Source organism: Agelaius tricolor, unplaced genomic scaffold, assembly GCF_023055355.1.
Source record: "Agelaius tricolor isolate 1412-34295 unplaced genomic scaffold, bAgeTri1.0.p SCAF_16, whole genome shotgun sequence".
Taxonomy (NCBI): Eukaryota; Metazoa; Chordata; class Aves; order Passeriformes; family Icteridae; genus Agelaius; species Agelaius tricolor.
This window is the reverse complement of record NW_027269276.1, coordinates 10,357,435-10,383,267: the sequence shown is the minus strand read 5'-3', so window position 1 is coordinate 10,383,267 and position 25,833 is coordinate 10,357,435. Positions and strand designations below refer to the sequence as shown.

Here is a 25,833-nt window from a genome sequence, read left to right as displayed (position 1 = left end):
TATAATGCACAAATGGATACTGACATGGATCCTGCCAATTTTGCTCTACAGATCATACTTTTACATTATCTTTCTAATGGGCACTATATCTTTAGCTTGCAATGACATGACTCCAGAGCAAATGGCTACAAATGTGAACTGTTCCAGCCCTGAGCGACATACCAGAAGCTATGATTATATGGAAGGGGGGGATGTAAGAGTGAGAAGACTTTTCTGTCGAACTCAGTGGTATATGAGGATTGATAAACGAGGCAAAGTGAAAGGGACAAGAGAAGCAAACAACAACTACAGTAAGTACTATTTTTGCTTTTTGTAAGTTTTTAGAAATTTACACATCATTGTTTCCTACTCCTTGATTTACCATAATTCCTAAAGAGTTTTGTATCCTGTACTGACCATTGTGTAAAACAAGTTTTCCAATTAATCGTACAGCAGGACATTTGCTATTGATTTTGAAATGCGTCATTTTAAATACTGCATTGTAGATCTGTTAATGTATTAGTTACAGCTGGGAACTATTAGCAAACAGAGAGCCTATTTTAATAAGTGAACTAAGGTTGTATGTACAAAAATGTATAGCTACCAACTCTCCTCATAAAATACTCCTGAAACATTAAACCACATTTATATAGAGCACAAACTACCTAAAAGTTTGGTGTGTTTGAGTTAACAATTAAAACACAGAAATACTAGAAAGTTCAATGGAAAGAATTATGTAAACTCTCTTGCAAAATCTTTTAGATAGTTTGCCAAGCCAGGAACAAAATCTATTATAGTTTCTGCAGTTCATTATTACAATGATCATAATGCTGAAAAAATATTCTCCCCCCTTTCTTCCAAAACTATGACTCATCTAGAGAGAATGGACATACAATATTTTATGAAGCTCTACCAAGTATAAATTCTGATCTGGAAAATGAATTGTTGTACTAATATGTATTTTCCACACAAATACCTATATAATCTTTGATTAATATTTGAAGATATCAATTTTTACAGTCGCTATTTTTGCCACTTTGTCTTTTGTGTTGTTACAAATGTATTGTTTATTTAGAGAAACATGACATCTACTTGAAAAGGCATTACTTTGTTAAGATGCAATGGGAAGATACATAGGATTATACCGCACATTTCAAAACAAAATTATAACAAAAAGGGACCAGGGACATGCTGGTCTAGTGTTTCGAGACAAATAAAAGGACAAATATATTTCCAAGAATGCTGCTCAAAAATTATTTAATTTGTTGTATATAATAGTGTGCTTTTTATAATAGCAGCAGCAAAAGAAATCCATAAATCAAACTTCAAGAGCTGTGTGTCAGCCTTCAGCTGAAGCTGAGTGCCTGTGTTCCAGCAGAGCAGCACTTTGGCGTGCTACGCGCCTGGCTAGTGGGCTGCAGCAGTTATTCCTCTGCTTCATGACTGCATTAAGTGCTTGGCAACTTGTGTGGCTAAAACTGCATTGACTAACATTACTGTTTCTTTTAAAATTTGTTTCCATATGTCTCCTTTCTTCCTACACTATTACATAGTGAATAACCATATTCCTCTGAAAGACAACACATGGCCAGCAGCCAACTAAATTGTTTGGTCCGTGTTCAAGAAGACTCCCTTGGAGTTTCAGGAGGGCATTGCTACAGTAGGGATCCATAGGACTAGTTTTGAACTGAAATGTTGTTCCCATTAAAAAAAATCACTGGAAAAAATGTTACTGATTGTTGAAACTGATTCTTCTGAATTAATGAAGATAAGTGAATATTCACAGTACCAAATTTTTTTCTGTTATTATTTACAAACACATTATGACAGCACCTAGAGTTAAGTAATTTACTATACAGAGTTGCTTTTTTAGTTCCATGATGCTTAAGTAAAACTTTGTTAGCAATTTAGCATTATTTCAAATTCAAGCAGAGGTTCTCAGTTCTCTGAAGGATTCCATTCTGCTTAAGCACATTATTGACACCTTTAAACATTCTGTAGTGAGCCCATTAGAGAACACCACATCCTCTTGTGCCAATGATGTAGTCTCTTGCAGTTTACTGAACACTTCATGATAATTTAGTGATGGTAACTAACTATTACAAATTATAGAAAGGAAAACTTGAGTCACTAAACCCTCATGTTTACATTGCAGTGGAAAAAAAAAACCCAATCCATTTTCTGGAAAATGCAATGAGTATGATGAGAAAAACCAAATGGAATTGTAACGGTTATCTGGTAACTGATGTGCACTGTGATGAACTATCTTTAAATTGGCAGAAGTATGTAGGAAGTTCCCATCCTCTTAACTTTAATTTATCTATTGTATCTTAAGGAATAACACCCAAATGCTTTTGTTGCAAAAGTAGATAGGCAAACATAGACAAAGAGGACTAGAAAAATGTGAACACTGACAATCTGGACTTTGTGAGAAACTACAGAAATTAGTACTGTAGCAATATTATGGGAACACTTTTTGTCATACCCTTTGTTCAACAAAAGATGTAAACAGCCTTTCTGAAGATGTGCCTATGGCTCTCTACTAAAATCAATAACCATAATAAAATTGTATTATATGAGGGGGCAAAAAGCAAAACAAACAAACAAAAAACTCAGAAAAAATAATGCCCACCTAGACTAGTACACCTTCCCTAAGGCATACTAGTGGTTTTTCCTTCCCTAAGGAAAAAAAAGTAACATTAGAAGTTTAAACAGGCTATTTTTATCCACGTTCTCTGAAAAGCATAATTTTAAAACCATACAGATGAAAAGGATGTATTTCTGTGTGTTCAAACATTCTTGTTCTATGATTTCTGAAAGATAGTAAAAGGTAAATCAAACCTGTTAGGATGGAATGCCAGAACTGCTGCAGTCAAACTAATCAGTGGACATGAAAAGTGTTGCTCCAAGAGGTTTCTTCTCATTTTATCCCAATTTTCCACTTACATAATAAATAAAAGGAATTCTTTTCCCTTTTGAGTTTGCCAATTTGTGCTACTAAAATAAAATGAGAACAAAATCATATTTTTACCTATCATAGCTTAGCTTCATGAAGGAAGCTGTGCTGACAGTTTTGAAGATCAAGTGAGCCACTTCTTTTCAACCCATGAGGTGTGAAGCATGAATATTGTGAAGAACAATCTTCACACTGAGAAATGTCTGTAGAAGGATAACTTCATCACAATTTTGGCAAGTGCCAAAATTCATAGAGGTTCTCTTACTAATTGGGATTATAACTATAAGAACACTGAGATGGTGAGGAATTAAGGTCTTTGTATTTCAAAGTTCTCTAATTACAGAATAAATATATATACACATACTATGAAAGTAACAGCATAAATAGCGAAAGTGTTAAAATTTCTAAGGTTTTCAGTTAACAGCCACTGTATTAAATGTGTGTGGATTCAAATTTCACATCAGAACAAAATACTGAACCAAATCTTCACTCACCAATTGTAAATAATCTGTATTTATCAGATTTTTATTTTTTAAAAACATTAGAATTTAATTGCTTAGTTACAGAAATAAGTGTGTGCTGTCTCAGTGCAAGCAAATTGCCAAATCCTGTTTAGAACAGTGCTGACCTTATTAGGTACCCAAAGAATATGGTTCTGTGCACATTTCAGAAAGCAGTAGAGCCTTCTGGTGGACATAAAGGTGATAACTCAAGAGTGAACTAATCAAATCAGAGGACAGTGATCTCCACTAAGTAGGGGAAATCAATTTGCACCTGACAGCTTTGCTTTCAATCTGAAAACTAAATGGCAGAGGGAGAACTGAGAGTTACACACTGAAAAACTAAAGCAAGAATTAGGCAGCAGCCAAGAGGTTAGGTCACCCAGAAAAATCTGTCATTATTCATAAAAAAATTTCTCTTTTACAAAAACTTACTAAAACTTGCCAAAGCCTGAACCTTTTTAACAAAAAAAAAAAAATTCTACATCTTGTTCAAGGAAAAGAATCTCAGTGTGCACACAAAATGCACCTTTTGAATTCATTATTGTAAAATGTGAGATTGACTGAACAAATCTTGGAGATAACAAAGCAATTTGTTAACTCTTAATCTTTGATAGAAAAATTAATCACTCCTTATCACTGTTTACTCCTGCCTTCATTTCAGTTAGTGTTTCAGAATTTTGCCAGATTTAGTTAATTTTGTTCAGAAAAAAGGCAGCAAAAATCAGAGTTTGTTTTGACTCTATCCAAGAGGATTTTTAACTATGACTGGATGATGCTTTAGGACTTTCCATGCTCTGTTGCCTTTGGAATCTCATTTTGAAGACTTCAAAGGGTCTCTTAGTTACTAGGAAAGCCTTCCCGGAACCTGAATCCTAACATGTCTGATCCTATCATATTCCATGTGTGCTCTAAACCCAGAAAGTGCCTATTTCCTCATCTTTTTCAGTGGGTAAAGCCAACCAAAGAAAAAGTAGAGAAAGTAGTCTAGTGAGATCTTGACATAAAATGGCTGAAATCTTGATTACAATTTTATCTTGGAAAACTACTTCTATTTGACCAGAATCCAACAAGTCAAAGTTTTCAGCAATATTAAATGAACTTCAACTCAGTTTCACTCAAATGTAAACCCTAACTGAGGACAAAATACACTTTATACATATCTTAGTGGTTAAATATTCTAACTTGCTTAGAAATCAGAATTACTAACATTTTATTTAAGCTTCTTAGCCTAAAACAGATATAAGTATGCGGTGTTACTGTATAAATTTTATTGCTGTTGCTTAAATACATATTACATAGATGAGCCAAGAAGACTCAGCTCCTGAAAATCAGGTATTTCAAGACAGGTATTGATGGACTAGATGCAGTTAAGGGTTATGCACATTCCAGACAAACAGAAAGTCTGTCTCTGCAACTGCATTGTTGGTTTTTCAAGAAGTTGTGGTTCAACCAACACTTTGGTGCCAGGAGAACACAAAGCTTCACTAACATGGAAGTGGTTTTGCTTCACATTAGTACTCTGCTAATCTTTCCAATTATAACAGAAAGATTTAATCCAAATGGAAATAGATACATATCCTCTCAAAACCTAACCCACAGCACCAAGGATGACTTTCTCTCCCACAGTAACTAATCAAACCTAATATACCAGATTCCCCAGCTGCCTCCCCAGTTCTTTGTCTGGCACTGGGGGTACCCTCAAGTAGCCAGCAGAGAGATCTATGCCTATCCCTCAGTCTATGCTGTATCACAAATCCCAGCTTTTCACCCTCAACTGCTGATGAAGATGGGTTTTAGCAAAGATGTAGAGCTGAGTTATATCTGTCTTACAGCTTTTATTGAGTTTTTTGGTGAGTGTAGCTTTTGGGGAGGTGAGAAGAAAGCAGGGTGTGAAGCCCTGAATGATTACAGCAAGATTCTTCAGTCTCACCTATCAATATCCAGATCACTGCTCAACTGGCATAGTATAAGAGGGATGCAGAACACAATTAAAACTGTTTACAACTTCTGAATTTACCTCCTGAATCTTCATCACCTTGTCTATTCTTAGGCATTTGCCAGCTGAAAAATATGTGTAAAGCCAGACGGTAGCAGTTTGCACTCACTTTCTTCTCACTCTCATGAACAAAAATGATTGCATAAGCTCTGTGGGGGAAAACTCAAACCTCTGGCCTCAGGCCCAGGCAGCAGCTCCACAAGTTAACATACACCAACAGGGCAATGCCTGCCTGGGGGAGCTTCAAAACTGAGCTACCATCAGTCTGAGCAGTGAAAAAATCTGAGTCTGTACACACTGCCCTTATGGATTCCTTTGACCTTGATACACCCTCATAGTTCAGCTGTGACTTGGCAGCTTTTCTGTATCTCTCAATACTGAAATTTATCAGAAATGAGAAATAGTGCACTTTTATAGAACTATCAATCAAATTTAGCAGCCAACTACAGAAGCAGTCACAAGATACATATAAAGATAAATTGCAGCTCCTTTTCCCCCACAGCTTTCCTCCCCACATTGTTTACAATTTCTGAATCTTCAAAAAATTCAGTGTTGTATCATTAAATATGTTATTGCTCCATCTTGAAGAAAATGTGCTGAAGTGGCCCTGACCTGAGACTCAAGAGACTTGAGGCTAATCCAAACTTCTAAGCAATTTGCTTACAGACTTTGGGAAAACTCTTCAAACTCTCTGTGCCTCAGTTAAAAAGAATTATTCACCTCTTTGTAAAGAGCTTTAAAAAGTATTAGTAAAAAACTTTCAAACCACAAAAGAATTGTGTGTTAATATTATAAACATTAAATAATTTGATAATAGAACATTAATTGACTAATTGAAAATGAACTAGAAGTCCTGAAGTCAGTAGCCAGACAGAAAAACACAGAGCTCAGATGAATCTTAAAAAAGCAATTTCCCTACAAACAAATAGAATTTGGTATAAAATTTAATTCCTTATACAGTCAGTCTTGCAAAACAAAGCCCAAATCCAGTTATTCCCGTTCACAGCTTCCCACTTTCTGTATTGTTTGAGTATCTGAAAGTGATTGTTTCAGATTTCTAGGATCCTGGAATACACAACAGAGTTGGCTTTCCTCCCCATCTTCCTTAAAGCTTAGGAAGACCAAGACATCCTAAACCATATAATTACACTGTTCCACATTACAAGTTCTATCAACTAGCAGTATATTTTGGAACACATTTCTCATCAAAACAAAGTTTAGGCAAATGTAGGCTGTTACTCTTCATGGGTGGCACACTGCTTTTGTTGCATAATTGACTGTCTATGACTATATTTGGCAACAGTATTTCAATTGTCTTGTTTGACCTTTGACATTATTTTTAAATCTGGATATGAAAGAAAGATCAAGTTAGCCTTCTGGTGTATGCAATTTAGAAGCATTATTAATAAAATGTTAATAGTGAAAATTTTTATGAGAGTAACATAATAGAGGTTAACAATCATAGCACTGAATTGTCACACTTTAAAACTTTCATAACACATGACATCATTTATTCAAATGGAAAAAATTCTTTGTAACAATTGGCGTTGAAAAGTTAGAAGTGGATATTCAAGACGTGGCCCACAACTTCATGAAAAGACACCAAAGAAGCAATAAAAATACCAATGCAATCAATAGGCTCTTTTGACTATTATTTAGCTTTTAAAACAAAGAACAAAACCAGGATGAAATTATTAAAGGGTCTAGATACTCCATTCAAAACACTGAAATCTTCCTTCTGCATCCAGTTTTTCAAAATTAAGCCCAGGCAGAATGGATAGATCAACTCAAAACTATAAATGAAAACAGCAAACATGACCATTCCATGGCATTGATAAACACAGTAACTTCAACAGGGATCAACACACACCACCCATGTCCATCTCTTCAATAATGACACATTTTGAATACTCCCATAACCTGGGGGATATTTCTTTTTACTGTGTTTCTTAGCATTAGTATTTCCATTTTTGGTAAGCTGGCTTGCTTCCTTTTAAATGTGTCAGCAGACACTGGGAGGTGCTATAGACTATAAAAAGAAGGTGATCAGACTTGTCCTTGGCTATTTTGATACCTTGCATTTTTAATATTTGTCTAACAAGAAGGTATTGTATTTCAAAGCAGAAAAAACAGCCCCAAAAAAGAAGTATATTTTCCTTAAAAACCTTGCTAATTTTATATGTTTTATTATGATCTTTAAACATCACATGAGGTTTGATATTTCGATCAAAAGTCAATGTTTACAGAAAAAAAAAAAAAAGAATTAAGAGATAACTTTATGGCTGTTAAAACACAAACATTCTTTTAGATGAACATACATATTATCTAGAGCTGAAAAAATATTAGAGGGAAAAAATAACCACAATCAACATCAAATTTGGAAAAGGTTGCATGTGAATCTGTGCTGCAGTCCCTGAGCTGCTCAGGTGAACTGGTGCCGTTGTTCAGTGGCTGTTTGTGTGCAGAGCTGGAATGCAGTGGCAAACATGGAGTTTTACATGCCAGGTGTGTGGAAATGCTCACTCCCAGAGCTTGCTGGCTTCTTGTATAACACATTCACAACATTACATGGTGATGATAGACTTGCCCTTCGAGTGGTCTACATGAACTCTAAGGGTGGCAATGTTCAGGCTCTCTAGCTAGTCACTAAGCAGACGGATTTGGGAGAGAATGCTGACCTAGTCAAGGGAAGAAGGCAGCAAACAGAGGAGTGATTCCATCCAGTGTTTGTGTAGGTCCTTGTGAAAACAAGAGCTGTACTCCCTGACAGCAACTCTGAACTAAACCAGAAAGGATAACTGAATCCTGGAGAGTGCAGTCAGTACGAACACAATAGGAAACTGCAACTTTCACCAGCTTTCAAAAGCAACTTTAACTCCACCAAGCTAATTTATTTCCTTTGGAATAGCCCAGGCAGCTTGGGGACTGTGCATAATGTGCAAGATGATACACAGAAATCCAAGCCGTTTTTCAGTGCTTAATGGTGACACTTTACAAGGATTTAGGGAACTAGCTATGTAAATCCAGCACAGAGTGATTCAAATAATGGAACTTGCTTGATAGAGCTGCCTTACAACAAGGGAGATTTATGCTGTGGGAAAGGCCAGTACAAGATCTCCCTCAGCAGCAGCCCTTTATGTTTGCTTGTGGGAAAACTGCACCTGAAAAGTCCTGAAGTCATCACAGCCATGTCACTTTCCAATGCTATAGCAAAAAATTCTAACAGTACCTTTACATAACCACAGGAACAAATACCTGTGTCCAGTGAGATTCATCCCAACTGAATTCCATACACAGCAGGAGTGCCTGCATTAGTTCAGCATCACCTTAGTAATACCACACTAGAACATAGCACAAAAACAATTCTCTGCCATGTACATCTCTGACCACATCTGAACTGCAAATGTGACAGAGCTCACACGGCACTCTGCCTACAAACATTGCTACTAATCAAAAGCAAAATTATATACAAGTACTTTCAAACTAACTAGTGAAAAAAAGCCCTTCTTCCTATCTAAATAAGCTCCACTCTTCTAACCAAACTTCTTACATCTTTCACTGAGCATGGAGATTCCACTCAGTATTTCCAACAAAGACTGTAAATTAAAACCAAATAAAAAGGTACATAATTCCCAGGGCAAGCAAGTTCTTTAGAGCACTCTAAATGACTGCAAAGCAGTAGAAAACAAAGAAACTAATTTATGCCCAAATGATGATTCCAAAAAGACAATTCATCTACTCAGGAAACAAAATACTACCTAGCACACCAGGTAAGGGACGAGAAAAGAACTGTGGCAAAAACCCCAGCAGGAAATGGATGGAGAGCCTCTTCCCTGTAAGGAATCCTCTCCTGACTGCTGGCCAGCCACAAGGGCCTGGCTCTGCCCTTCTTCCTCTCATTAGTATGTAGCAGGTACACAGGTGCTTTGAGTCTTTGCTCTGTTTTGCATCCTGCCACCCCATCAGTACTGACACTGTTTCACAGGGCTGAGCATTTTCTCCGAGTATCTGCTTCAGCAACCAGAAAAGCTCCCTTTTTGAAGTTGTGAAAGACAGTCTGGCATGTTGTTCTACCTTACTACCAGTGCAACAGCCACATATTTGGGTGAATTTGTGTTGGACTTTGTAGAAGATATTTAATAGTTCAAAGGAAATCAAATGTTACATCAACTTTGAGAGTAGCCTTAGGAGAGTCTGCTCAAATTATAGAGTAAATGGCAAGAGTCCTAGGCCACTTATACTCATCCCTTTAAATACCTTCTGAATTGAGCAATGAAAATAACACAGCTATTAATAAAACCACACTTTTAGATTATTATACACCAACTTCAATCAGAATGTTTATATTAGCAAACGGCACTCAGCCTCCTTTACCAAACATCAAACTAAAATTACTTAGCATGCTTTCATTTCTGATTGCACCCTTATGTGACTTGGGAAATTCAGTCTATATTACTGAAGAGAACTATCATGCAACAAAACTTAAGAAAAAAAAATTACCACATCTTTCTAGGAAACTATTACCACATATTTCGCAGAAATCATGCTCTGTTGATTTTTTAGCTAAGTAATACAGTGTTTTGAATTTGAATTCCTCTAATTTAGTCATATTCTTCTAGGACACATTCTGATGAAAACTTCTGAAATGGCACTTTCATCCAGAAGGAACACTGGAAGCAAAACCAGTCTATATCAAAACTATAAAACTACCATTATACCAAAAGGAGAATTTTCAAATTATTTGTAACATGCAAGGCAAACCCCACTAATTTAGTTCAGTGATGAACAGCCTAACTCTGATCCAGGGAGATTATTTAAGAGAAACAAATGGGCAACAATGGCTATATCATCTAAGCAGAAAATGATCTAGTGATAAAAGATATATTTATCATAATTATAGTAAGAAATTATTGGAGAATTATTCAGAACCGTTCAACATTTGAAATAGAATACACTTCTATGTTTATCAAAACAAGACATTTTCTTCTTAGATAACAAAATATTCCATAAACTCAAGTAGGTATCTGTACGCTGTCCTTTTCTCATAGGATCTGTAGACAACCCAGAGACAGTTCTCTAAAAGGGCTGACAACTACTCAAGGGACACTTCAAGCCACCTTAAAAATGGGCAATACTTAAGCCTAAACGCCACAGCATATAAATATGGTGCTTACATTTCTACATCACTTTAGGTGGTATCTACAAAAATGTGCAAGTTGCCACTGTTATTCAACTATGTGAGACAAAAATAACAGAACCCATGTTTTCTGACTTTGTCCTAATCGCTTGTAAGTGATAATCTTGTATACATAAGATAAAGATATTTTTCTCCTGCTAGGGCTCAGTTAAAGTCATGACTGCCCTCACAAAAATCTTTCTTCCCTTTCTTCCTCTTCACATTGCTGTTCACTGTTTTCTGTCCATGACATAATTTTGTTTAGGGTATCCTTATTCATGTATGAGAAAACAGAATATTAGTTTTGTATAAACTATTTCCCCAATAGACTACCCAGATTCCAAAGGTAGTCACCTCTTTTAAGGTGATTTAGGAAAATGAAGACTATTTCTGTCTGTATACAGCACTGTAAATATTGAGGATTTTGGATCACAATTTATTATATTGTCTTGTTCATACTTCAACAATGCAGTTCTGGGTGTATTCAGCTGAACTGAGCCTAGCAAGGAGAATAGTTTGTTACAGTGCTCGTTTTCCGAGTTTACTCTCCAACACCAGACCTGTCACAGCAGGATGGTTCCTTTCTTTGTTTTCCTCTTAAGAGCTATCTGACAGCTGCAGCCCAAACTAGCCTCTGTCAGTGGATTCCTAAAGAATTCTGCATACATAATCTCTTGTGATCACATGTGCTGCAATCTACATCACAGGTGGTATTGTACAAAAAAGTTGGACTTGAGCCCTGTCAGACCATGCCATATTTGTTTCATTAATTTCAATTTCTATGTGGAAAAAAAACCAATCCCCTCTCTGTGTGCATGGTATTTGATTGAAATAAATTCTCAACAACACAGAGATGTAATCAACAGAGAAAGTAACTGCCAAGGAGTACAGCATTAGCTCTTTCCAAAAAAAAGTCAAAATATGGCTTTTCTATTCATACTGACTTAGGGATGAACTATGGAAAACTATCACTGATGGTCTAAATAGCTGCTGTTAAAAGTAAAGAATATTGCACAGCTGTGGAGGAGTTAAGTTACTGACTAGTGGAAAAGCTATCTAACCCTGTGATTCATTAGGAAAAGTTTGCTCAAGAGTTGAAAGACCCATATTAGGAAAGAGACAAATACATGCCATTTGTAAAAGTCTGGCTCTACTGAAATCAGTAAAAGTTTTGTTACTGATGCCTATCCATGGCTGAGGAGCTTATTTTAAAATATGGCAAATAATAACTATTGCTTCTCCAAACCCATGTGCTTTTACTTTAGATACCATTTCATAACATTGGTAATAAATACTGGGCATAAAGGAAAATGAAATTCCTGTTCCACTATTAATCTCTTCCTGACTTTCAAATCAGAATGACTTCTCTATCTTACCAATATCAGTGTAGGAGTAACACTGCTATCACTATTTATTCTTCTTAAGATATGGTCTGAGAAGCAGAGTACATCAGAATATACCAATTTAGGATACTCAAAAAATAGTTAGCTGTCACTTTTCAAATATATGTGCAAATTTATATTTACATATGAAAGATATAACAAGAAGTTTATTCTATGTTTTTCTGACCTATATTAAAATCACAGATTCACATTTCTACACTGTCTAAAAACTGACAGCATTATTTATAGTGAATATATATTCAATAGTAGAAGTATATCTCATTTTGTGAAATTTTTTCCCACCATAGAACATTTGCATTTACATATGAATCAAGAATATGTTGATACTCATGGGGGAATTAAAAGTGGCACAAAAAGATGAAGTTAAGAACAGCAGAATTACTTTGTTTCATTTTGTGTGGTTAAAAAAACCCATGATCTCAGTAAACTTGGGTAGTGTTTCCCCAGCTCTTTGCTGCAATACAGCTGAAGTCACAGATATTTTATGCAAAGAAAGAAAAGGTTTCTTCACCACTTAAGTGCTTAGAATAGCCATAATTGTTTCAGTCAGAGCAAAAAGCATAGCAAATCCTTTACTAAGAACAGGTTTTCTTTATATATTTTAGAACATGCCACTATGGGCACAGCCAAGCCCTGTGCTCTTTTAATTGTACACTCTTCAAGGCAGTTCAAAAATTTCCTGCTAAGTTCAATGTTATGGAGTCACTATTTTATGTTGCAAACATTAGTAGAGAACAGTACCTTAAGGAGTAGAAATTATCATAAATACAATGCAGACTCAAAAAAGGCTGTCAAACTGAATCTGCCAATCACAGAATTATGCAAACTTAATGCAAATCCACGACAAAATAAAAATGTAAGTGCTGCAAACCCTTTATTTGCACCTGCAGCATCTGCTACCCAGTCCAGATTCCTATATTAAAACTGCACCAGCAATTACCTGAGTAATCTAATTTAATAAAACTATGGACAAAATCTTATTTTACTCTGATTCCTTAAAATGAACATTTCATTCTTCCCTTCTTGAACAAGGTCCTTGTTCAAGCCCACTACTGAAATGTATATTTTCAAATATCTACAACTCACAGACCAGCTGTTTCCCAGATTTTAAAAGGGTCCACATATTCTGCTACAGGTTGCTTATGTAGTACTTCTGTGGAGGTCATCAAATGTCCATGACACCACTACATATAAGAACAAACTGTAGCAGAAAAAAGTGAAAAGTGGAACATTCTCAAAGGCTCCTGACTGAAGCTGTTCTCTAATGCTTGAATGGTATGAAATCTGCCATTTGTTTCAAGGTCAAGAGAAAAGTATGTCTTTACACTTATGCCAATGTACAGCACTGTTGTCTATCAAACAGGTTGGTTGATTATCATCGGAGATAGAAATTTGGAATTCCACCAATATAACAATATGGATGCCAGAATGGATCTGACTTTAAGTTATTAAATCCTTTAACAGACTGGTCACGGCTATCTTTATTGCAAACAGTCATTGGATAGTGATACAGCAGTACCTGTGTGCTTTGGGAGCTGAGCAAATGAAGTACTGCAGTTTGCAGGCACAGGAGAGCTCCCATCCTTCCTCAGGCTGCTCAGGGCCACAAGAAGCTTCCCTTAGTTAAAAGGAAAGGCAAAGGCAAAGGCAAAGGCCAAGGCAAAGAAAGTAAAGTGGTTTCTACCATTTTTTATATGCTCTGGTTAATTGAAAGAACACTTCATGTGGGGTTCTTGGTGATAATGCAAAGGAACACTGGGTAAGACAACAAGGCAGCTTTCTAACTTCAAAGTTGCCATTTTTTATGTTCCCTCTATACATCTTTAGCTAATATAAACTAATAATTTAATGAAAATAAATATAACTGTGCTGATTCACACATGGGGATATAAAAAATTAGAACAAAAGCAATGGGAAACTGGATTATGTAAAACCAACAATATACTAAAATGTATTAAAGTTAATTAAAACATTTAAAGAAATATCATAAAATTTGGCTAATCCTATGCTCTTTTAATTGTTCAATACTTATTACTTATTCCATTACTTTTTTACATTAGCTATGACTGATAACTTCTTGTCATAATATAACATCATAGTATTCTGTCACAACACACTGGAATGTGAGTACTAGAGCTCTGATTTCTAATTTCAGGGTACAATTAACTGTCACTGAAAAATGAGGCCACTACTCCTATTTAATGCAAATAAAGCAAAGCACAGAAAGGTTGTGGACTCTAGAAAATAGACAATGTTTACATTATTCTAGTTGAAATAGTTTTCTCACTGACTTCCTGATATTATGCACATGGACAAAAGTAGGAGTGTGCATGGATACTTTTATCACCAGATTCAAGATAGTTACTCTGCATCCTGGCCTTTGCAGTCAAAACTGAAAAGTCCAGATTTTCCAACTGGTCAATTGAGCTTTTAAAATTTTAAAAGGCAGATTAAAAAGTCACATAAATAAATCCAGAATAAAAGAGAAGCTTGGCTGCAGCTCCTACAGTCTATTTGCTCTGGTAATAGCAACTGGTCCTGTAGCAGAGGAACATTTTTCTCTGCTGGTGCTGATGCTGCTGTTTTTCTCAGTTTTGGTATAGAATTGTAAAGCGAGATGGAAACTAAGGATAACAAGTGGATGACAATTACACATTTACAAATATCTGGTCATGTAAACAGAGAGGTTTCAAAGTGCTGCCTGTGTGTAATGGCAAAGATTCTACTGATTTCCCTAAAGTCAGGCTTCCAGTCAGGTTTAAATTTTAGACTGGTAAAAACAGGGTGTTTACCTGAAGGAAGGAAATTATTTACTTTAGGCAAAATTAAAACAAGGAATGACCTAAGCTATTTGAAAAAACAATAGTGGTAGGATAATTGACACAAGTTTTGATCCATATACTGAGCAAGACAGGAGAAACATCTGCTACAAAATCCGAATTTATTTATCAGAATTTAATTAGATTATTCGATTGGTTTTGATTTTAAGGGAATTTTAATTTTCTCCTATTAGTTTATAATTTAGTATCTGGTCTTATACAGATTTTGAAAGTCCAACTAAATCTAAATTATTTGTCAGCAGTAAACCAGAACAATTTGAGTGGCCATACATATAAATATATGTCCAGTAGTGTTTTGAAGGCAGGAGTGAGCCAGCTGGTTTCTATCAATTCCCACTCTGTGAGGCAGCAAGGGGTTAGCACAATTTTCTTAGCAGCTTCCTGCATTTTGTACCTTGGAAGGAATTACGTAGTGCCTGCCTGTGTTCTTCTAGACACTGTAATTGATACTTTTAGATATGCAACTGCAGCTCTTCCCACACAAAATAGATCTGGGTCTGGAAATGGAACTAAAATCTATGGAAATGGAACTAAAATCTATGGAACTGGAACTAAAATCTATGCAGTTGGGTAGTGCTTGTCCTACATTTTACATAACTACTGAGAGTGGGAAAAGATGTCTCTCTTCAAGAGGATTGCAGTGTTTATGACTGAAATGAGTTCTTAACTATGTGAAACAAAATTTAACTGTCTAATATTTCAAACCATTTAAAGCTCTTTGCTTCTACTCCATAGGCCCCTCAGGATATCTTCAAGCTCTAGAAAACTGCATCCACCTTCTTTATTCTGCAACCACTTTCTGAATTTTACTTACTTTAAATAATTTTGGTTATTAGCTACTTCTGGGACCATTTTCACAGTTAAAAAGTGTTGTACTATATATTTCAACTGATAACACATTGCAGAATTTCATTATGATCAATCTACAGGAATTTAATATTTGCTTTTAGTGATTTGTGTCGATGATGTATAATTTTAAGTTATCCTCAAAGAACACAGTTTGTCCCCAGAATATGGCTCTGTTCTTCCTCTTGTCAAGCCTGTTTCAGGAACCAGAAAAACTGCTACAGGAACAGCTGGAGACAATACACAGAACAAAACGGCAAGGCCTTGAGCTCAGGGAAAATTTCATATAAAAAGAGCAGATTCTATGCTGGATTTATTTTTGCCCCGTTTAGCTGAATAAATCCAGCACCCCTTGCCATGTTATTTTTAAGCTGATTTTGCAACTGCCTGCAGCCAGTTCATCCAGGTGATACACAGGAAATGCACCTGGATTTAATGTTCCTCAGACACAATTCAGAGAATGAAATACTTGTACATGGAAAAGGCACGTAAACATGCACTCCTTTTTTTCTTAGAAAAACAGAAGGAAAAAAATCTTCCACAGAAATGATATGAATAATTTTATGTCAACTGTGGTCACTAACTCAGGAAAGGAGCAAACACAGCTCATTACCAGATAAAAACACAAAATAGCATAGTAATGAATTTTTTTTAAAAAGACAAAGTAATCTATTTAAAGACTTTTGCATTATGGAAGAATTTGAAAAACAGGAGGCTGTGGTCTTATGTAGAATTTTCCAAGTTCAGATAATCAAAATAGCTGTACACACTGAAACTGAGTCTGGGAAGTTTTCTCCCTTTAGCTGGATATATCTTATTTTGCTTTGAAAAGGTTAATAAGCAACATTTTATATTTACTTTTGGTATTTTGAGTCCACATTCTGAAAGTCTGCAGAGCTTGAAACCATCATTTATTCTAGTAAAATTGGCACAAAATATTTAAATACTAGAAATAGCCTTCATCTGAGCTGTAGGGAAAGCATTTGTTGTACAAGTTCAACTCTAAAGTATTAAATCATTAATTTTATTACTGCTTGGAAACAATTACATTTTGTAAACATTCATTCCACTCTTTTTTTCCATTTTTCATATCAGTAAATTATTAATGCTGTAATAAGAGATCACTTTTTCAGACTGAGGATTAAGACTTGAATTTTACATGACAGTATTAATTCTAAAAAATAATATTATTCTTCATTATAACCATATGTTTAGCTTCAGGGCAATTTTTATTGGAGGGAAATGTAGTTTCCTGCAAAAATGAGAAATGACTACATGCTGTCTTAGAGGCTGATCAAGAAAATATTTATATAAAGCAGCGGAGATCAGCGAAGTAAAGACTTTTAATAAGTTTAATGAGACATTCCCAAGAGAAGGACTGCCTGGGGCAGCATGTTATTCAGTTGTTACCATGTACTGCTATTCACAAGTCACACCTCAAAATTAAAAAACTCCATAACTTTGCAATTTACTTAAGTGAAAAATGTCACACCCTTTGGTTCTAAAGATCAAATCAATAGAAATATTGGAAATAGAGTGGTCTGAATAGCTAATGTTCAGCAGAGACATGCACAGAAGGCATCAATTTAGAGTCAGAACATCCTACACCAACTCTTACTATGCCACCATTTTCAATGAAGAATGAAGCTTTTGATTTATAAAACTATCTCCTAACTCAGCAAAATTAACAGAGAGTTAGTACAAAACTGAGGCAAAACAGGTTGTACAGTAAGGAAAAATACTTGAAAATGTTAAGGTATTTCCCTTTAGCAATTATTAATTGCAAGAGGGTCAATGAAATTCTCACTACAGTAATTAGGGGAGGTAGACTTTACAGAGTGTTGTAAACTGATGAGCACTGCATTACATTTATTCATTATTATATTTATTATTCATTGTTATTTGAAAAATTACTAAAAATAGGTATTATGGCTTTTAATATTTCCCACTGCAGAACGAATGTGTTAAGTTTAAAGTAAAAAGTAAGATGTATTTCCAAACATAGTTCAAACCACACTCTTCACTTTACACTATAGTATCAGCCATCCATGGTTGGAAGGGCAGATTATCCATTTCATGATGCATAAGAAACTGTGTAAATACTTTGAAAAATGCAGACTTAAGAGTGGAACTTGGCTTACCCCTTCCTTTTCTGCAATAAAGGTAAACACCCACAAGTCCGAGTACACATGCAACAACAGATCTTGGAAGTAAAATAACAGCATTTCTAAACTATCATTTTAGCTCCCTGTTGTATCTTCCCTCTTATTTTTGGTTCTTATCTTGCCTTTTTTATACTGTTTTCACAGAGTTATCAGGTTAGCAGTTTCTTTCATAAACCTTGACACGGCTCATATTCCATAACTAACTTATCTGTCATGTTGAGTATTACCAGGACAATGGTTTATCATAAAGTTGTTGCATCTAGCAATGCATGTATAAATTAGTTTATCTGACTGGAAAACAGTGGAGACATTTATGGATAAGGTAATGTCAAATAAAGAAAATTTAAAATGATAATCTAATGGAGTACAAAAAATACTTTAAGGGACTTCTGTTTAGCACTTAGTTGATTTTAATACAGGATGCCTCCTTTTTGTGCCCAATGAAATGCAAAAGGGTAATTAAACATCAGCTACTTATGCTTAATCAAAGGTTCTGTACACGAAGTAAATCTTGTCAGCAAATCCTGCTGCTCGAGGATGCTGAACCCTGAGCTGCAGCAAGTCCCCAAGGAACACCTCTCGATCGTTAATCATCTTTCCTCAGACAACTACAGTTTTTCCTGCTTGGAAATTACACACAGGACAAACGCAGGAGTTTTGAGTATTTCTCCATGACATCCAGATGTCTGGCATCTCACTGAAGCAGTAGCTTCAACTGTTCTCCTGAAAATCCTTGACAGATCCATTATTTCTGTTCAGATCATTTTTACAGCCATATTCATATTTAAAGTGCTTCAGAGACTCTACACATGCACAGCAAATGCACGCATGGATACAGCAAAAAGCCCCTGAAGATCTTTTTTAGCCTTCTATGCTGTAAATAACAACATATTTGTGTGTATGACATAAATCCAAATTCCGAGTATCACAAGGAGAAGACAGAAGAAAGTGATAGTGAATGTATGTACCAACTTGTTTTCTGTTAATTAATTCTTCATTAAAATCACATCCACAGACAGAAAATTCCTGGTGTGGAGAAACCTCCTGCTTTGTAACATATTTTAACATATTTTAACATATATCTGTACGTTTATTTCTACTTTCAAAGCTTATGAACAGGAGTTCTGTGAGGTACCATCTAGGAAACTCCTTCATTCTCTTGCTAAGAAAGTACTCAATACAAATGCAAATTCTACTTTCTATCAATTTTAATTTAATAATAAGGAAAGGTAAAAATTAAGTCATATTACAAAGTATCTTAAATCAAGACCTTTATTTGCAGTATTTTTTTTTTACTGTTAGTTTTTATATTTGAGACAGAAAGAGCACACAAATTGTTTTACCTAAAAATGAACTTCACAATGCATCCGTTTAAAAATAGTAAGACTCAAAATAACTTAAATTGCACAATAACTTTACAATATAGGCACTATATTTAAAAAAAAAAAAAAAAAGAGAGAAAAATATTTCCTGAAACAAATTACTTTCGAAACTATCCAATAAAAGTATTCATTTCACTGATAAGATTCTTCTGGAAAAACATTTAAGTGTAATACACCAGCTATTTACTGTGCTGGCTTACCAAATGCACACATGTACCCATAACATCATGAAAATCTTCCAAGACTGACCAATATGAACCACATTTTCTGGCTTTAACAGGCACAAAAATTAACTTATTAAGTGCCAGAACAAAAGAACAAATTACATTACTTATCATTAAACAATGTCTTCTAAGCAAAGACGAGATAATTTTTCTTGGCCTTGAATCATTTGCAAAGGTCATTTGAATTCATAAGTATGTGCTCCAAATTCAATTAATGAGAAACATAAGTTAGTGAAATTTAGAAGTTACATTTTGTTTTGACTCATTTTCCATCCTAGTCCTTTCTGCCCCTCTGTCCCTATTTAAGATTTCACATACTTTATTTTTAAAGACAATTCTGCTGAGGAAAGAGTGTTTCACAAACACATTCCTCACAAGTGCTGAACTGTCAGTGCCAGCCTCCCTACCCCTAAAAATCAGCAACAGACTGCTTTTTTCACCTTCACTGCACAGACAGCCACAAGAAATAAGGTGCTGTACATATCATATGTGCTTCCACAACACATGGACCTGGCAGAACAGGAAAGTACTGGCACAAAATTGCTGTCAGCCTTCTGAAAAATGTAATGGATGCCAAAATGTCTCTTTGAATGAATGTCTACAGGCACTGACTGGGGCAAACTGAGGAGCAGTGACCAGAAACTTCATGTGACAGGCAGTGAGGGGATACCTGCAACATATGAAATGTCTGGAAACAGAGCCAGCTGACGGGGGACTGAACTCAAAGTGTGCTTCCCAGAACCTTCCTAACAATCCTGCATACTGGGGCAGTTTCCTAGAACATGAAAAGAGATCCCCCTCTGTGGTTCTGCTGCCCCTGCTCTTCCAAAAGCTCCTGAGAGGTTACACCTGCCCGTGGGATCTTCAGGCATGAGCAGCACTTATTGAATTCCTTACAGCTCTCAGGAGCCAGAGCTGAAATTGCTCTTTCAGCCTCTTAGCTGACAAATGAGTAAAGGGAAATGCCCTTATTTTGCTAAATCACAAGGCTCTTGCTGCTTTGTTATAGATAAGATACTTTTATTCAAGGGTATTATGGGCAAACATAAAGAAACTGCCTATTCAACTATGCCTGCACACTGATGGAAATTAATATAGTCTGCAAACAGATTGTGTAGCAATAAAAGCAAAGATTTGTTTTAACAAACACGATGTCAGTGTGTTGTAAAAGCAAAAAGGAGTCTAATAAATAAAAGGAAGATGAAAATGCCGATTTGAAAATATTAATTGAATCAGAAAATGCACAATATCAGGAGATAAAAACAAAATTATCAAATAGTACTTGCCAGGAAAGAATCATCTCACATGACAATGCTCAATGTTATAGCAATCATATAACTAAATGCCATTTTTCTGCATAAATTTCCAGCCTGAGGTATTGTCCTGCCATTCCATAAGTCTCCACATAAAAGTGTCTGCTTCTAAGGACTGAGGAACTGTCATCCTAGACCAGAATGCCAGGAAACTCACCTCATTAATGACATACATTTTCTCCAAAACCTGATACATATTTCACCCACTGAAACTGTTGTGTCAGCCTAAAGGCTTGTTTTGTTTATTTTTGTTTACTTTTTTTTTTTTCTACTGGATATCAACTGTGTGTTATTTAATTTGTACCAAGTGGTTCCAAAGGCTGCTGCCACCATCCATAGGCATCTTCTCTGAAGAATAACTATAGCCCATCTCTGCTGAGTGTCTTTTACATACACCAGAGGAATTTCAGCTCTGTAGGAAACTTCATTCACTACAGGAATTTCAAGCTATATTTGATACACTGACCATACAACCATATAAAATTGTTTGGAATTTCATGCTGATTTTACAGGAAGTACAGTTGTTTTCAATTTTGGATGCCCATCTCTAGGTTGGGTTTTTTTTCTTTTCCTGGCTTTAATCTGATTTCTTTCCCAGTTACTTTGTGGTATGTTAAGTCTTTTCTTAAACCTCTTCCAAACTTCTCTGGGGATGCTTTAGATAAAGCAACTGAAGAACATAGTTTACATTTTAATTTTGAAATCAGGGATATTTAAGACCTTTTTGAAGCTTGGCCTTCTGAGTTTCTCCTTATCAACATCTTATTAATTTAAGCATGCCTTTAAAGTAATTTTGGTTACTAGAGTATGAAAAGACTATTTCAATGAAACAATCTATGTATAAGAATTTTCTCTTTCCCATCATAGCTTGGTGACTTTTTTCTTTTCATGAATAGATACTGAAAGGATTAAACACCTTTACTTCAAAAGGAAGCATGTAAGAATAGACCTTCTCATTTAAGACAAGGAGAGACACTGATGTCTCAACTGTGAATAAAGTAGAAAAACAAGTATCCCAAACCAAAATAAAGTAACTCCAACAAGTTAGTCACAATCTACTTCAGGCAAAAAGAAAAAACTAAAAAAATAATGTAGAAATTGTAACAATAATAATATTGCTTTGGACAAAACCTTTTGGCATTTCCTTTTTTAAAGTAGTAAGATTTCTTACTACTCTAACTTCAGCCAACATCAACTTACTCAAGGAAATCTCAATTCCTATTAGAATTATTTGTTTTAAAAAGTAATTTTGAATCTTTTATTTTTTTTTTAATTCTGTATAAATAGAAAACTCAAACATTGACTTTTTTTAAAAACTCCCCTTACATTAATGGCCAGCAGAGGCAAAAGAACAAATGGATATAAGCTGTCACTGAAGAAATGCAGATTGCAAATTACTACAAAGTCTCTAGCCATTAAAATAAATCAAACTCTGGAACAGTCCTCAGCAGAAACACAGGGGGCAAAGAAATAACAACTCCAATTTAGTATTGGCAAAGTTTATGAAAAGAGAATTATCTGATGCAATTCCCAGGCTAGCAGAGCACTGGACTTGATGACCCAGAGATCCCTTCCACTGTTGTGTTCTTTGTTAGGCCAAATGCAGATGTTCATCTGTTTGTTAGCCTCACTGTGGTTTTTCTAAAGTGAAATTTAAATGATAGTTATTATAATTTTTGTAAGTTTCGGTTACAAATTACCCTTTGTTAGAACTATTGCTAGGCCTGCAGAAGTGTGGAATTTGTCAAAGAATTCTAAAAGCTTCACTTAAAAAAAAAGCTGGCTTAGCATTATAGGGGAGTATAGAAGTATAAACACTCTGAGCTGAATGCCCAGCAGGGCACACACCATGAGAAGAGGGAACTCATCTGCTAAAGAAAAAAGGACAAAAAATATACCCGTATGTTCTACAACTGATACATCAGTAACATCAAGGAGAAAAGCAAAACAACACGAAGGAAAGCAAAGGACAAGAGAAGAGAAAAATGTATGGGGAAGGAGAAATATCATAGATATTTAATGCCTTTCTTAAAAACCTAACTAACAAAATCCTATTACCGTGAGGCTGTGAAAAGTCAATGCCAACTTGAAAGGGAACAAAAGGAAATGCTTTGTTAAAGAGGACATTCAGGTGATAATCTAACACATGCCTCTCTCCCACCTTCCTCACTTGTCTCCCCCATGCTTAGCTCTTGCAATTTGCCTCAAGTTGGCTGCCTTTGAAAGACCCCATTTTGGAGAAGGAGTCACAGTGAAGTTCCTATGGCAGAGTTCTGTCAGTGACTCAATATTGAACGAAATAGCTCAAACTCAGATATATAACCCTAAACTACTGCTTATGAAAACATTAATAACATTTAAGCTTGAAAACAACCTGGTGTTCTTTAATAACTTGCATAATCCCCCTGCCTTCACTTTTTTTTTTTAATATTAACAAAAGAATATTTTTTTATGTTGCAGGTAACTTAAATGTATCATAGTGACTACAGGAAAGTATTGTTGATATGTATCAGTGAGATGAAAATAAATCAGGTTATAGAAAACAACACTAAATGCTTTCTGGTTTGGAATAAATAGGCTCTCAGGGCAGCCTTTAATGATTTTCAAATACACGTATCTTTACAGCTCCGATCACTCATAAAAGCACACAAAGGTCAAGCAAATACTTTATCTTATTTCAGACACTGTGGTCTGTTTTCTGTCATTCACAAGTTCTAAGGTTTACACTCTTTCAACAGGATGATACCGCTACACAAAACTTCAAAATAAAGGCTTTACACAAATTCTGTGAACCTTGATGGCTAACTAAATATTCCAAATGAAACCCTGAGCCTGATAAACTCTAAGCTAAACTGATTCTCTAAAACAGAGGAATTACTTATATTATAGACTTCACAACTTCAGTATATACTTAAAAATTACCACCATATAATTTTAGCTCTATGCAGACAAGATCACATAGGGAATTTTTAAAGTCTAGCCCTTTCTTCACAACAATGCACTTAAGTTTCCTGTTTTGCAAGAATAAATTCAATAAACACGGAAATACTACAGAATATTAGTTCAAGGAAACCTTCAGAGTTAACTGGAGAACAAGCAAGCATTTTACAGCCCTTGCTGTGTACCTTTGCAGGTATTCTAGAAATCCGCACGGTGGCAGTTGGAATAGTGGCAATCAAAGGAGTGGAAAGTGAATACTTTCTGGCAATGAACAAGTCAGGGCGACTCTATGGAAAGGTATGGATGCAAACTTCTCTTCTGTGTACATCCCTACAATCTTAGAGGTATTTTGAGATGTAACATTTGTATGGTTTTTTTATACAACAGATTCCTAATTAAGTAAAATGTATTCTGGACTTATCCCATGCATTCCATATTAGACTTTTATGTCCATTTAATAAATTCAATGATTAGGTCTCATATACCTCTTCAAAATGTGGAATACTAAGGGGGAATACACAAAACTAGAACATTCAATACTCAGATTTCAGAGGCCAAATTAATTTATTAAAATATTCCTAATATGCCGGGTCTAACTAATGCTTATTTTTCTCCCATCTTCCCCCATCTTCCCTAATCTAAGTATTTTAAAAGACAGTTTTGTTCTTGCTTTACCATATTTTATTATTTACTCTCAACAGAAAGTCTGCAATGAGGATTGCAACTTCATTGAACTGATTGAAGAAAACCATTATAACACATATGCTTCTGCAAAATGGACACACAAAGGGAAAGAGATGTTTGTTACACTAAACCACAAAGGGGTTCCAATGAAAGGTAAAAAGACAAAGAAAGAACACAGAGCATCCCACTTTCTTCCTCTGGCAATATCCTAATCACAAATGATCTATAAAGAACTAGTTCCAGCAGGAAGATTAATTTTAAGAAGACTGTTTGACAAGATACCAAGAGAGGCTGGAATACTACTGAGAAACTGAACAAGCTGGACTTGCGCATTTATGTTTATTTTTAAGAGACTACATGAAAAAGATTTGAAAATATACACAAAACCAGATTTACTAACTAAAAGTTGTAAAAAATTCTAAAGAGTTGTACAATCATTATCTTAGTCATTGTAACTGGGTAGTTTCTTAAATTAATTTACCCTGAAGAATAAGTCATTACTTGATTATCTGATAATATTTTATTTAAAAAACTATCTGCTTCTTAAATATGGCTGCTATAATAATAATAAGCAGATGATAATGTTGTGTAAAATATGTCAGACTTTAAGGCTGCTGGAATGAGTTGTCAGATTATCAAGTCAATAGAAAATGTGGAGGCTGAGCAGTATTTTAAATACTTCCCCCAAGAAACTCATATCCTATACATAAACTATATGATCAAAAAATATAATCTTGTAAATGTTTATTGTTGTATTCAGATAAGAGAGTTAGTTTGGACAAATTAAGTTTACTCTAACACAAAATGTTCCTATCTATTAATGAAACAAATACCTAATGCTGCTCTAAAAGATGTTTCAAATAGTGTATGTAAAATAAAAATAGGAATAAATAATGTACTTCATCTCACTTTTCACAAATTAACACTTTATATAACAATGAAGCAAAAATTCAGACATATTAAGGTTTTTTATGTAACATATCCTATCTTTTGTATAATTCCTGTTAGGGCATACAGCTTTCAATATTGTTTTTCCATTCTTATACATGCTTTTTCTGTTGTTACAGCATTAAACTTTATTTTAAGTTGTATTTGAACTTTATTGTTTTAAGTTATTTAAATGTTATTTATAAAAAAAGATACTTATTAAGCTGCATCTGTTTCATATGCCTTTAATTCTAAAGGAATAACAAAATGGTCTGGCTGAGATGCATGAATTTTTTTTTGTGACCAGACACAAAGCCTAGTACACAACCTTCCTGCCAACATACATTGGATGGCAGACAAAAATGACAGCCTGCAGCAAATCACACAATGGACATCTCAAAAGAAACAATGCAAAAATTTTAAAAATCTATGCCACATACTCTTGATAATTGAATTACTGGCATGCTCAGAGTTGTGCCAGGTAAAAGAAGGTTACAGT

The 25,833-nt window shown here is 35.1% G+C and overlaps 1 protein-coding gene across 1 annotated transcript; it reads left to right on the top strand.

Moving 5' to 3' along the window:
* FGF7 (fibroblast growth factor 7) lies at positions 1 to 25,243 on the top strand. The gene is made up of 3 exons (XM_071440996.1): positions 1 to 290; positions 23,917 to 24,020; positions 24,425 to 25,243. The coding sequence occupies exons 1-3, from the start codon at positions 5 to 7 to the stop codon at positions 24,617 to 24,619; spliced, it is 585 nt and encodes a 194-aa protein (XP_071297097.1). The 5' UTR covers positions 1 to 4; the 3' UTR covers positions 24,620 to 25,243.
* The last annotated feature ends 590 nt before the right edge of the window (positions 25,244 to 25,833 follow it).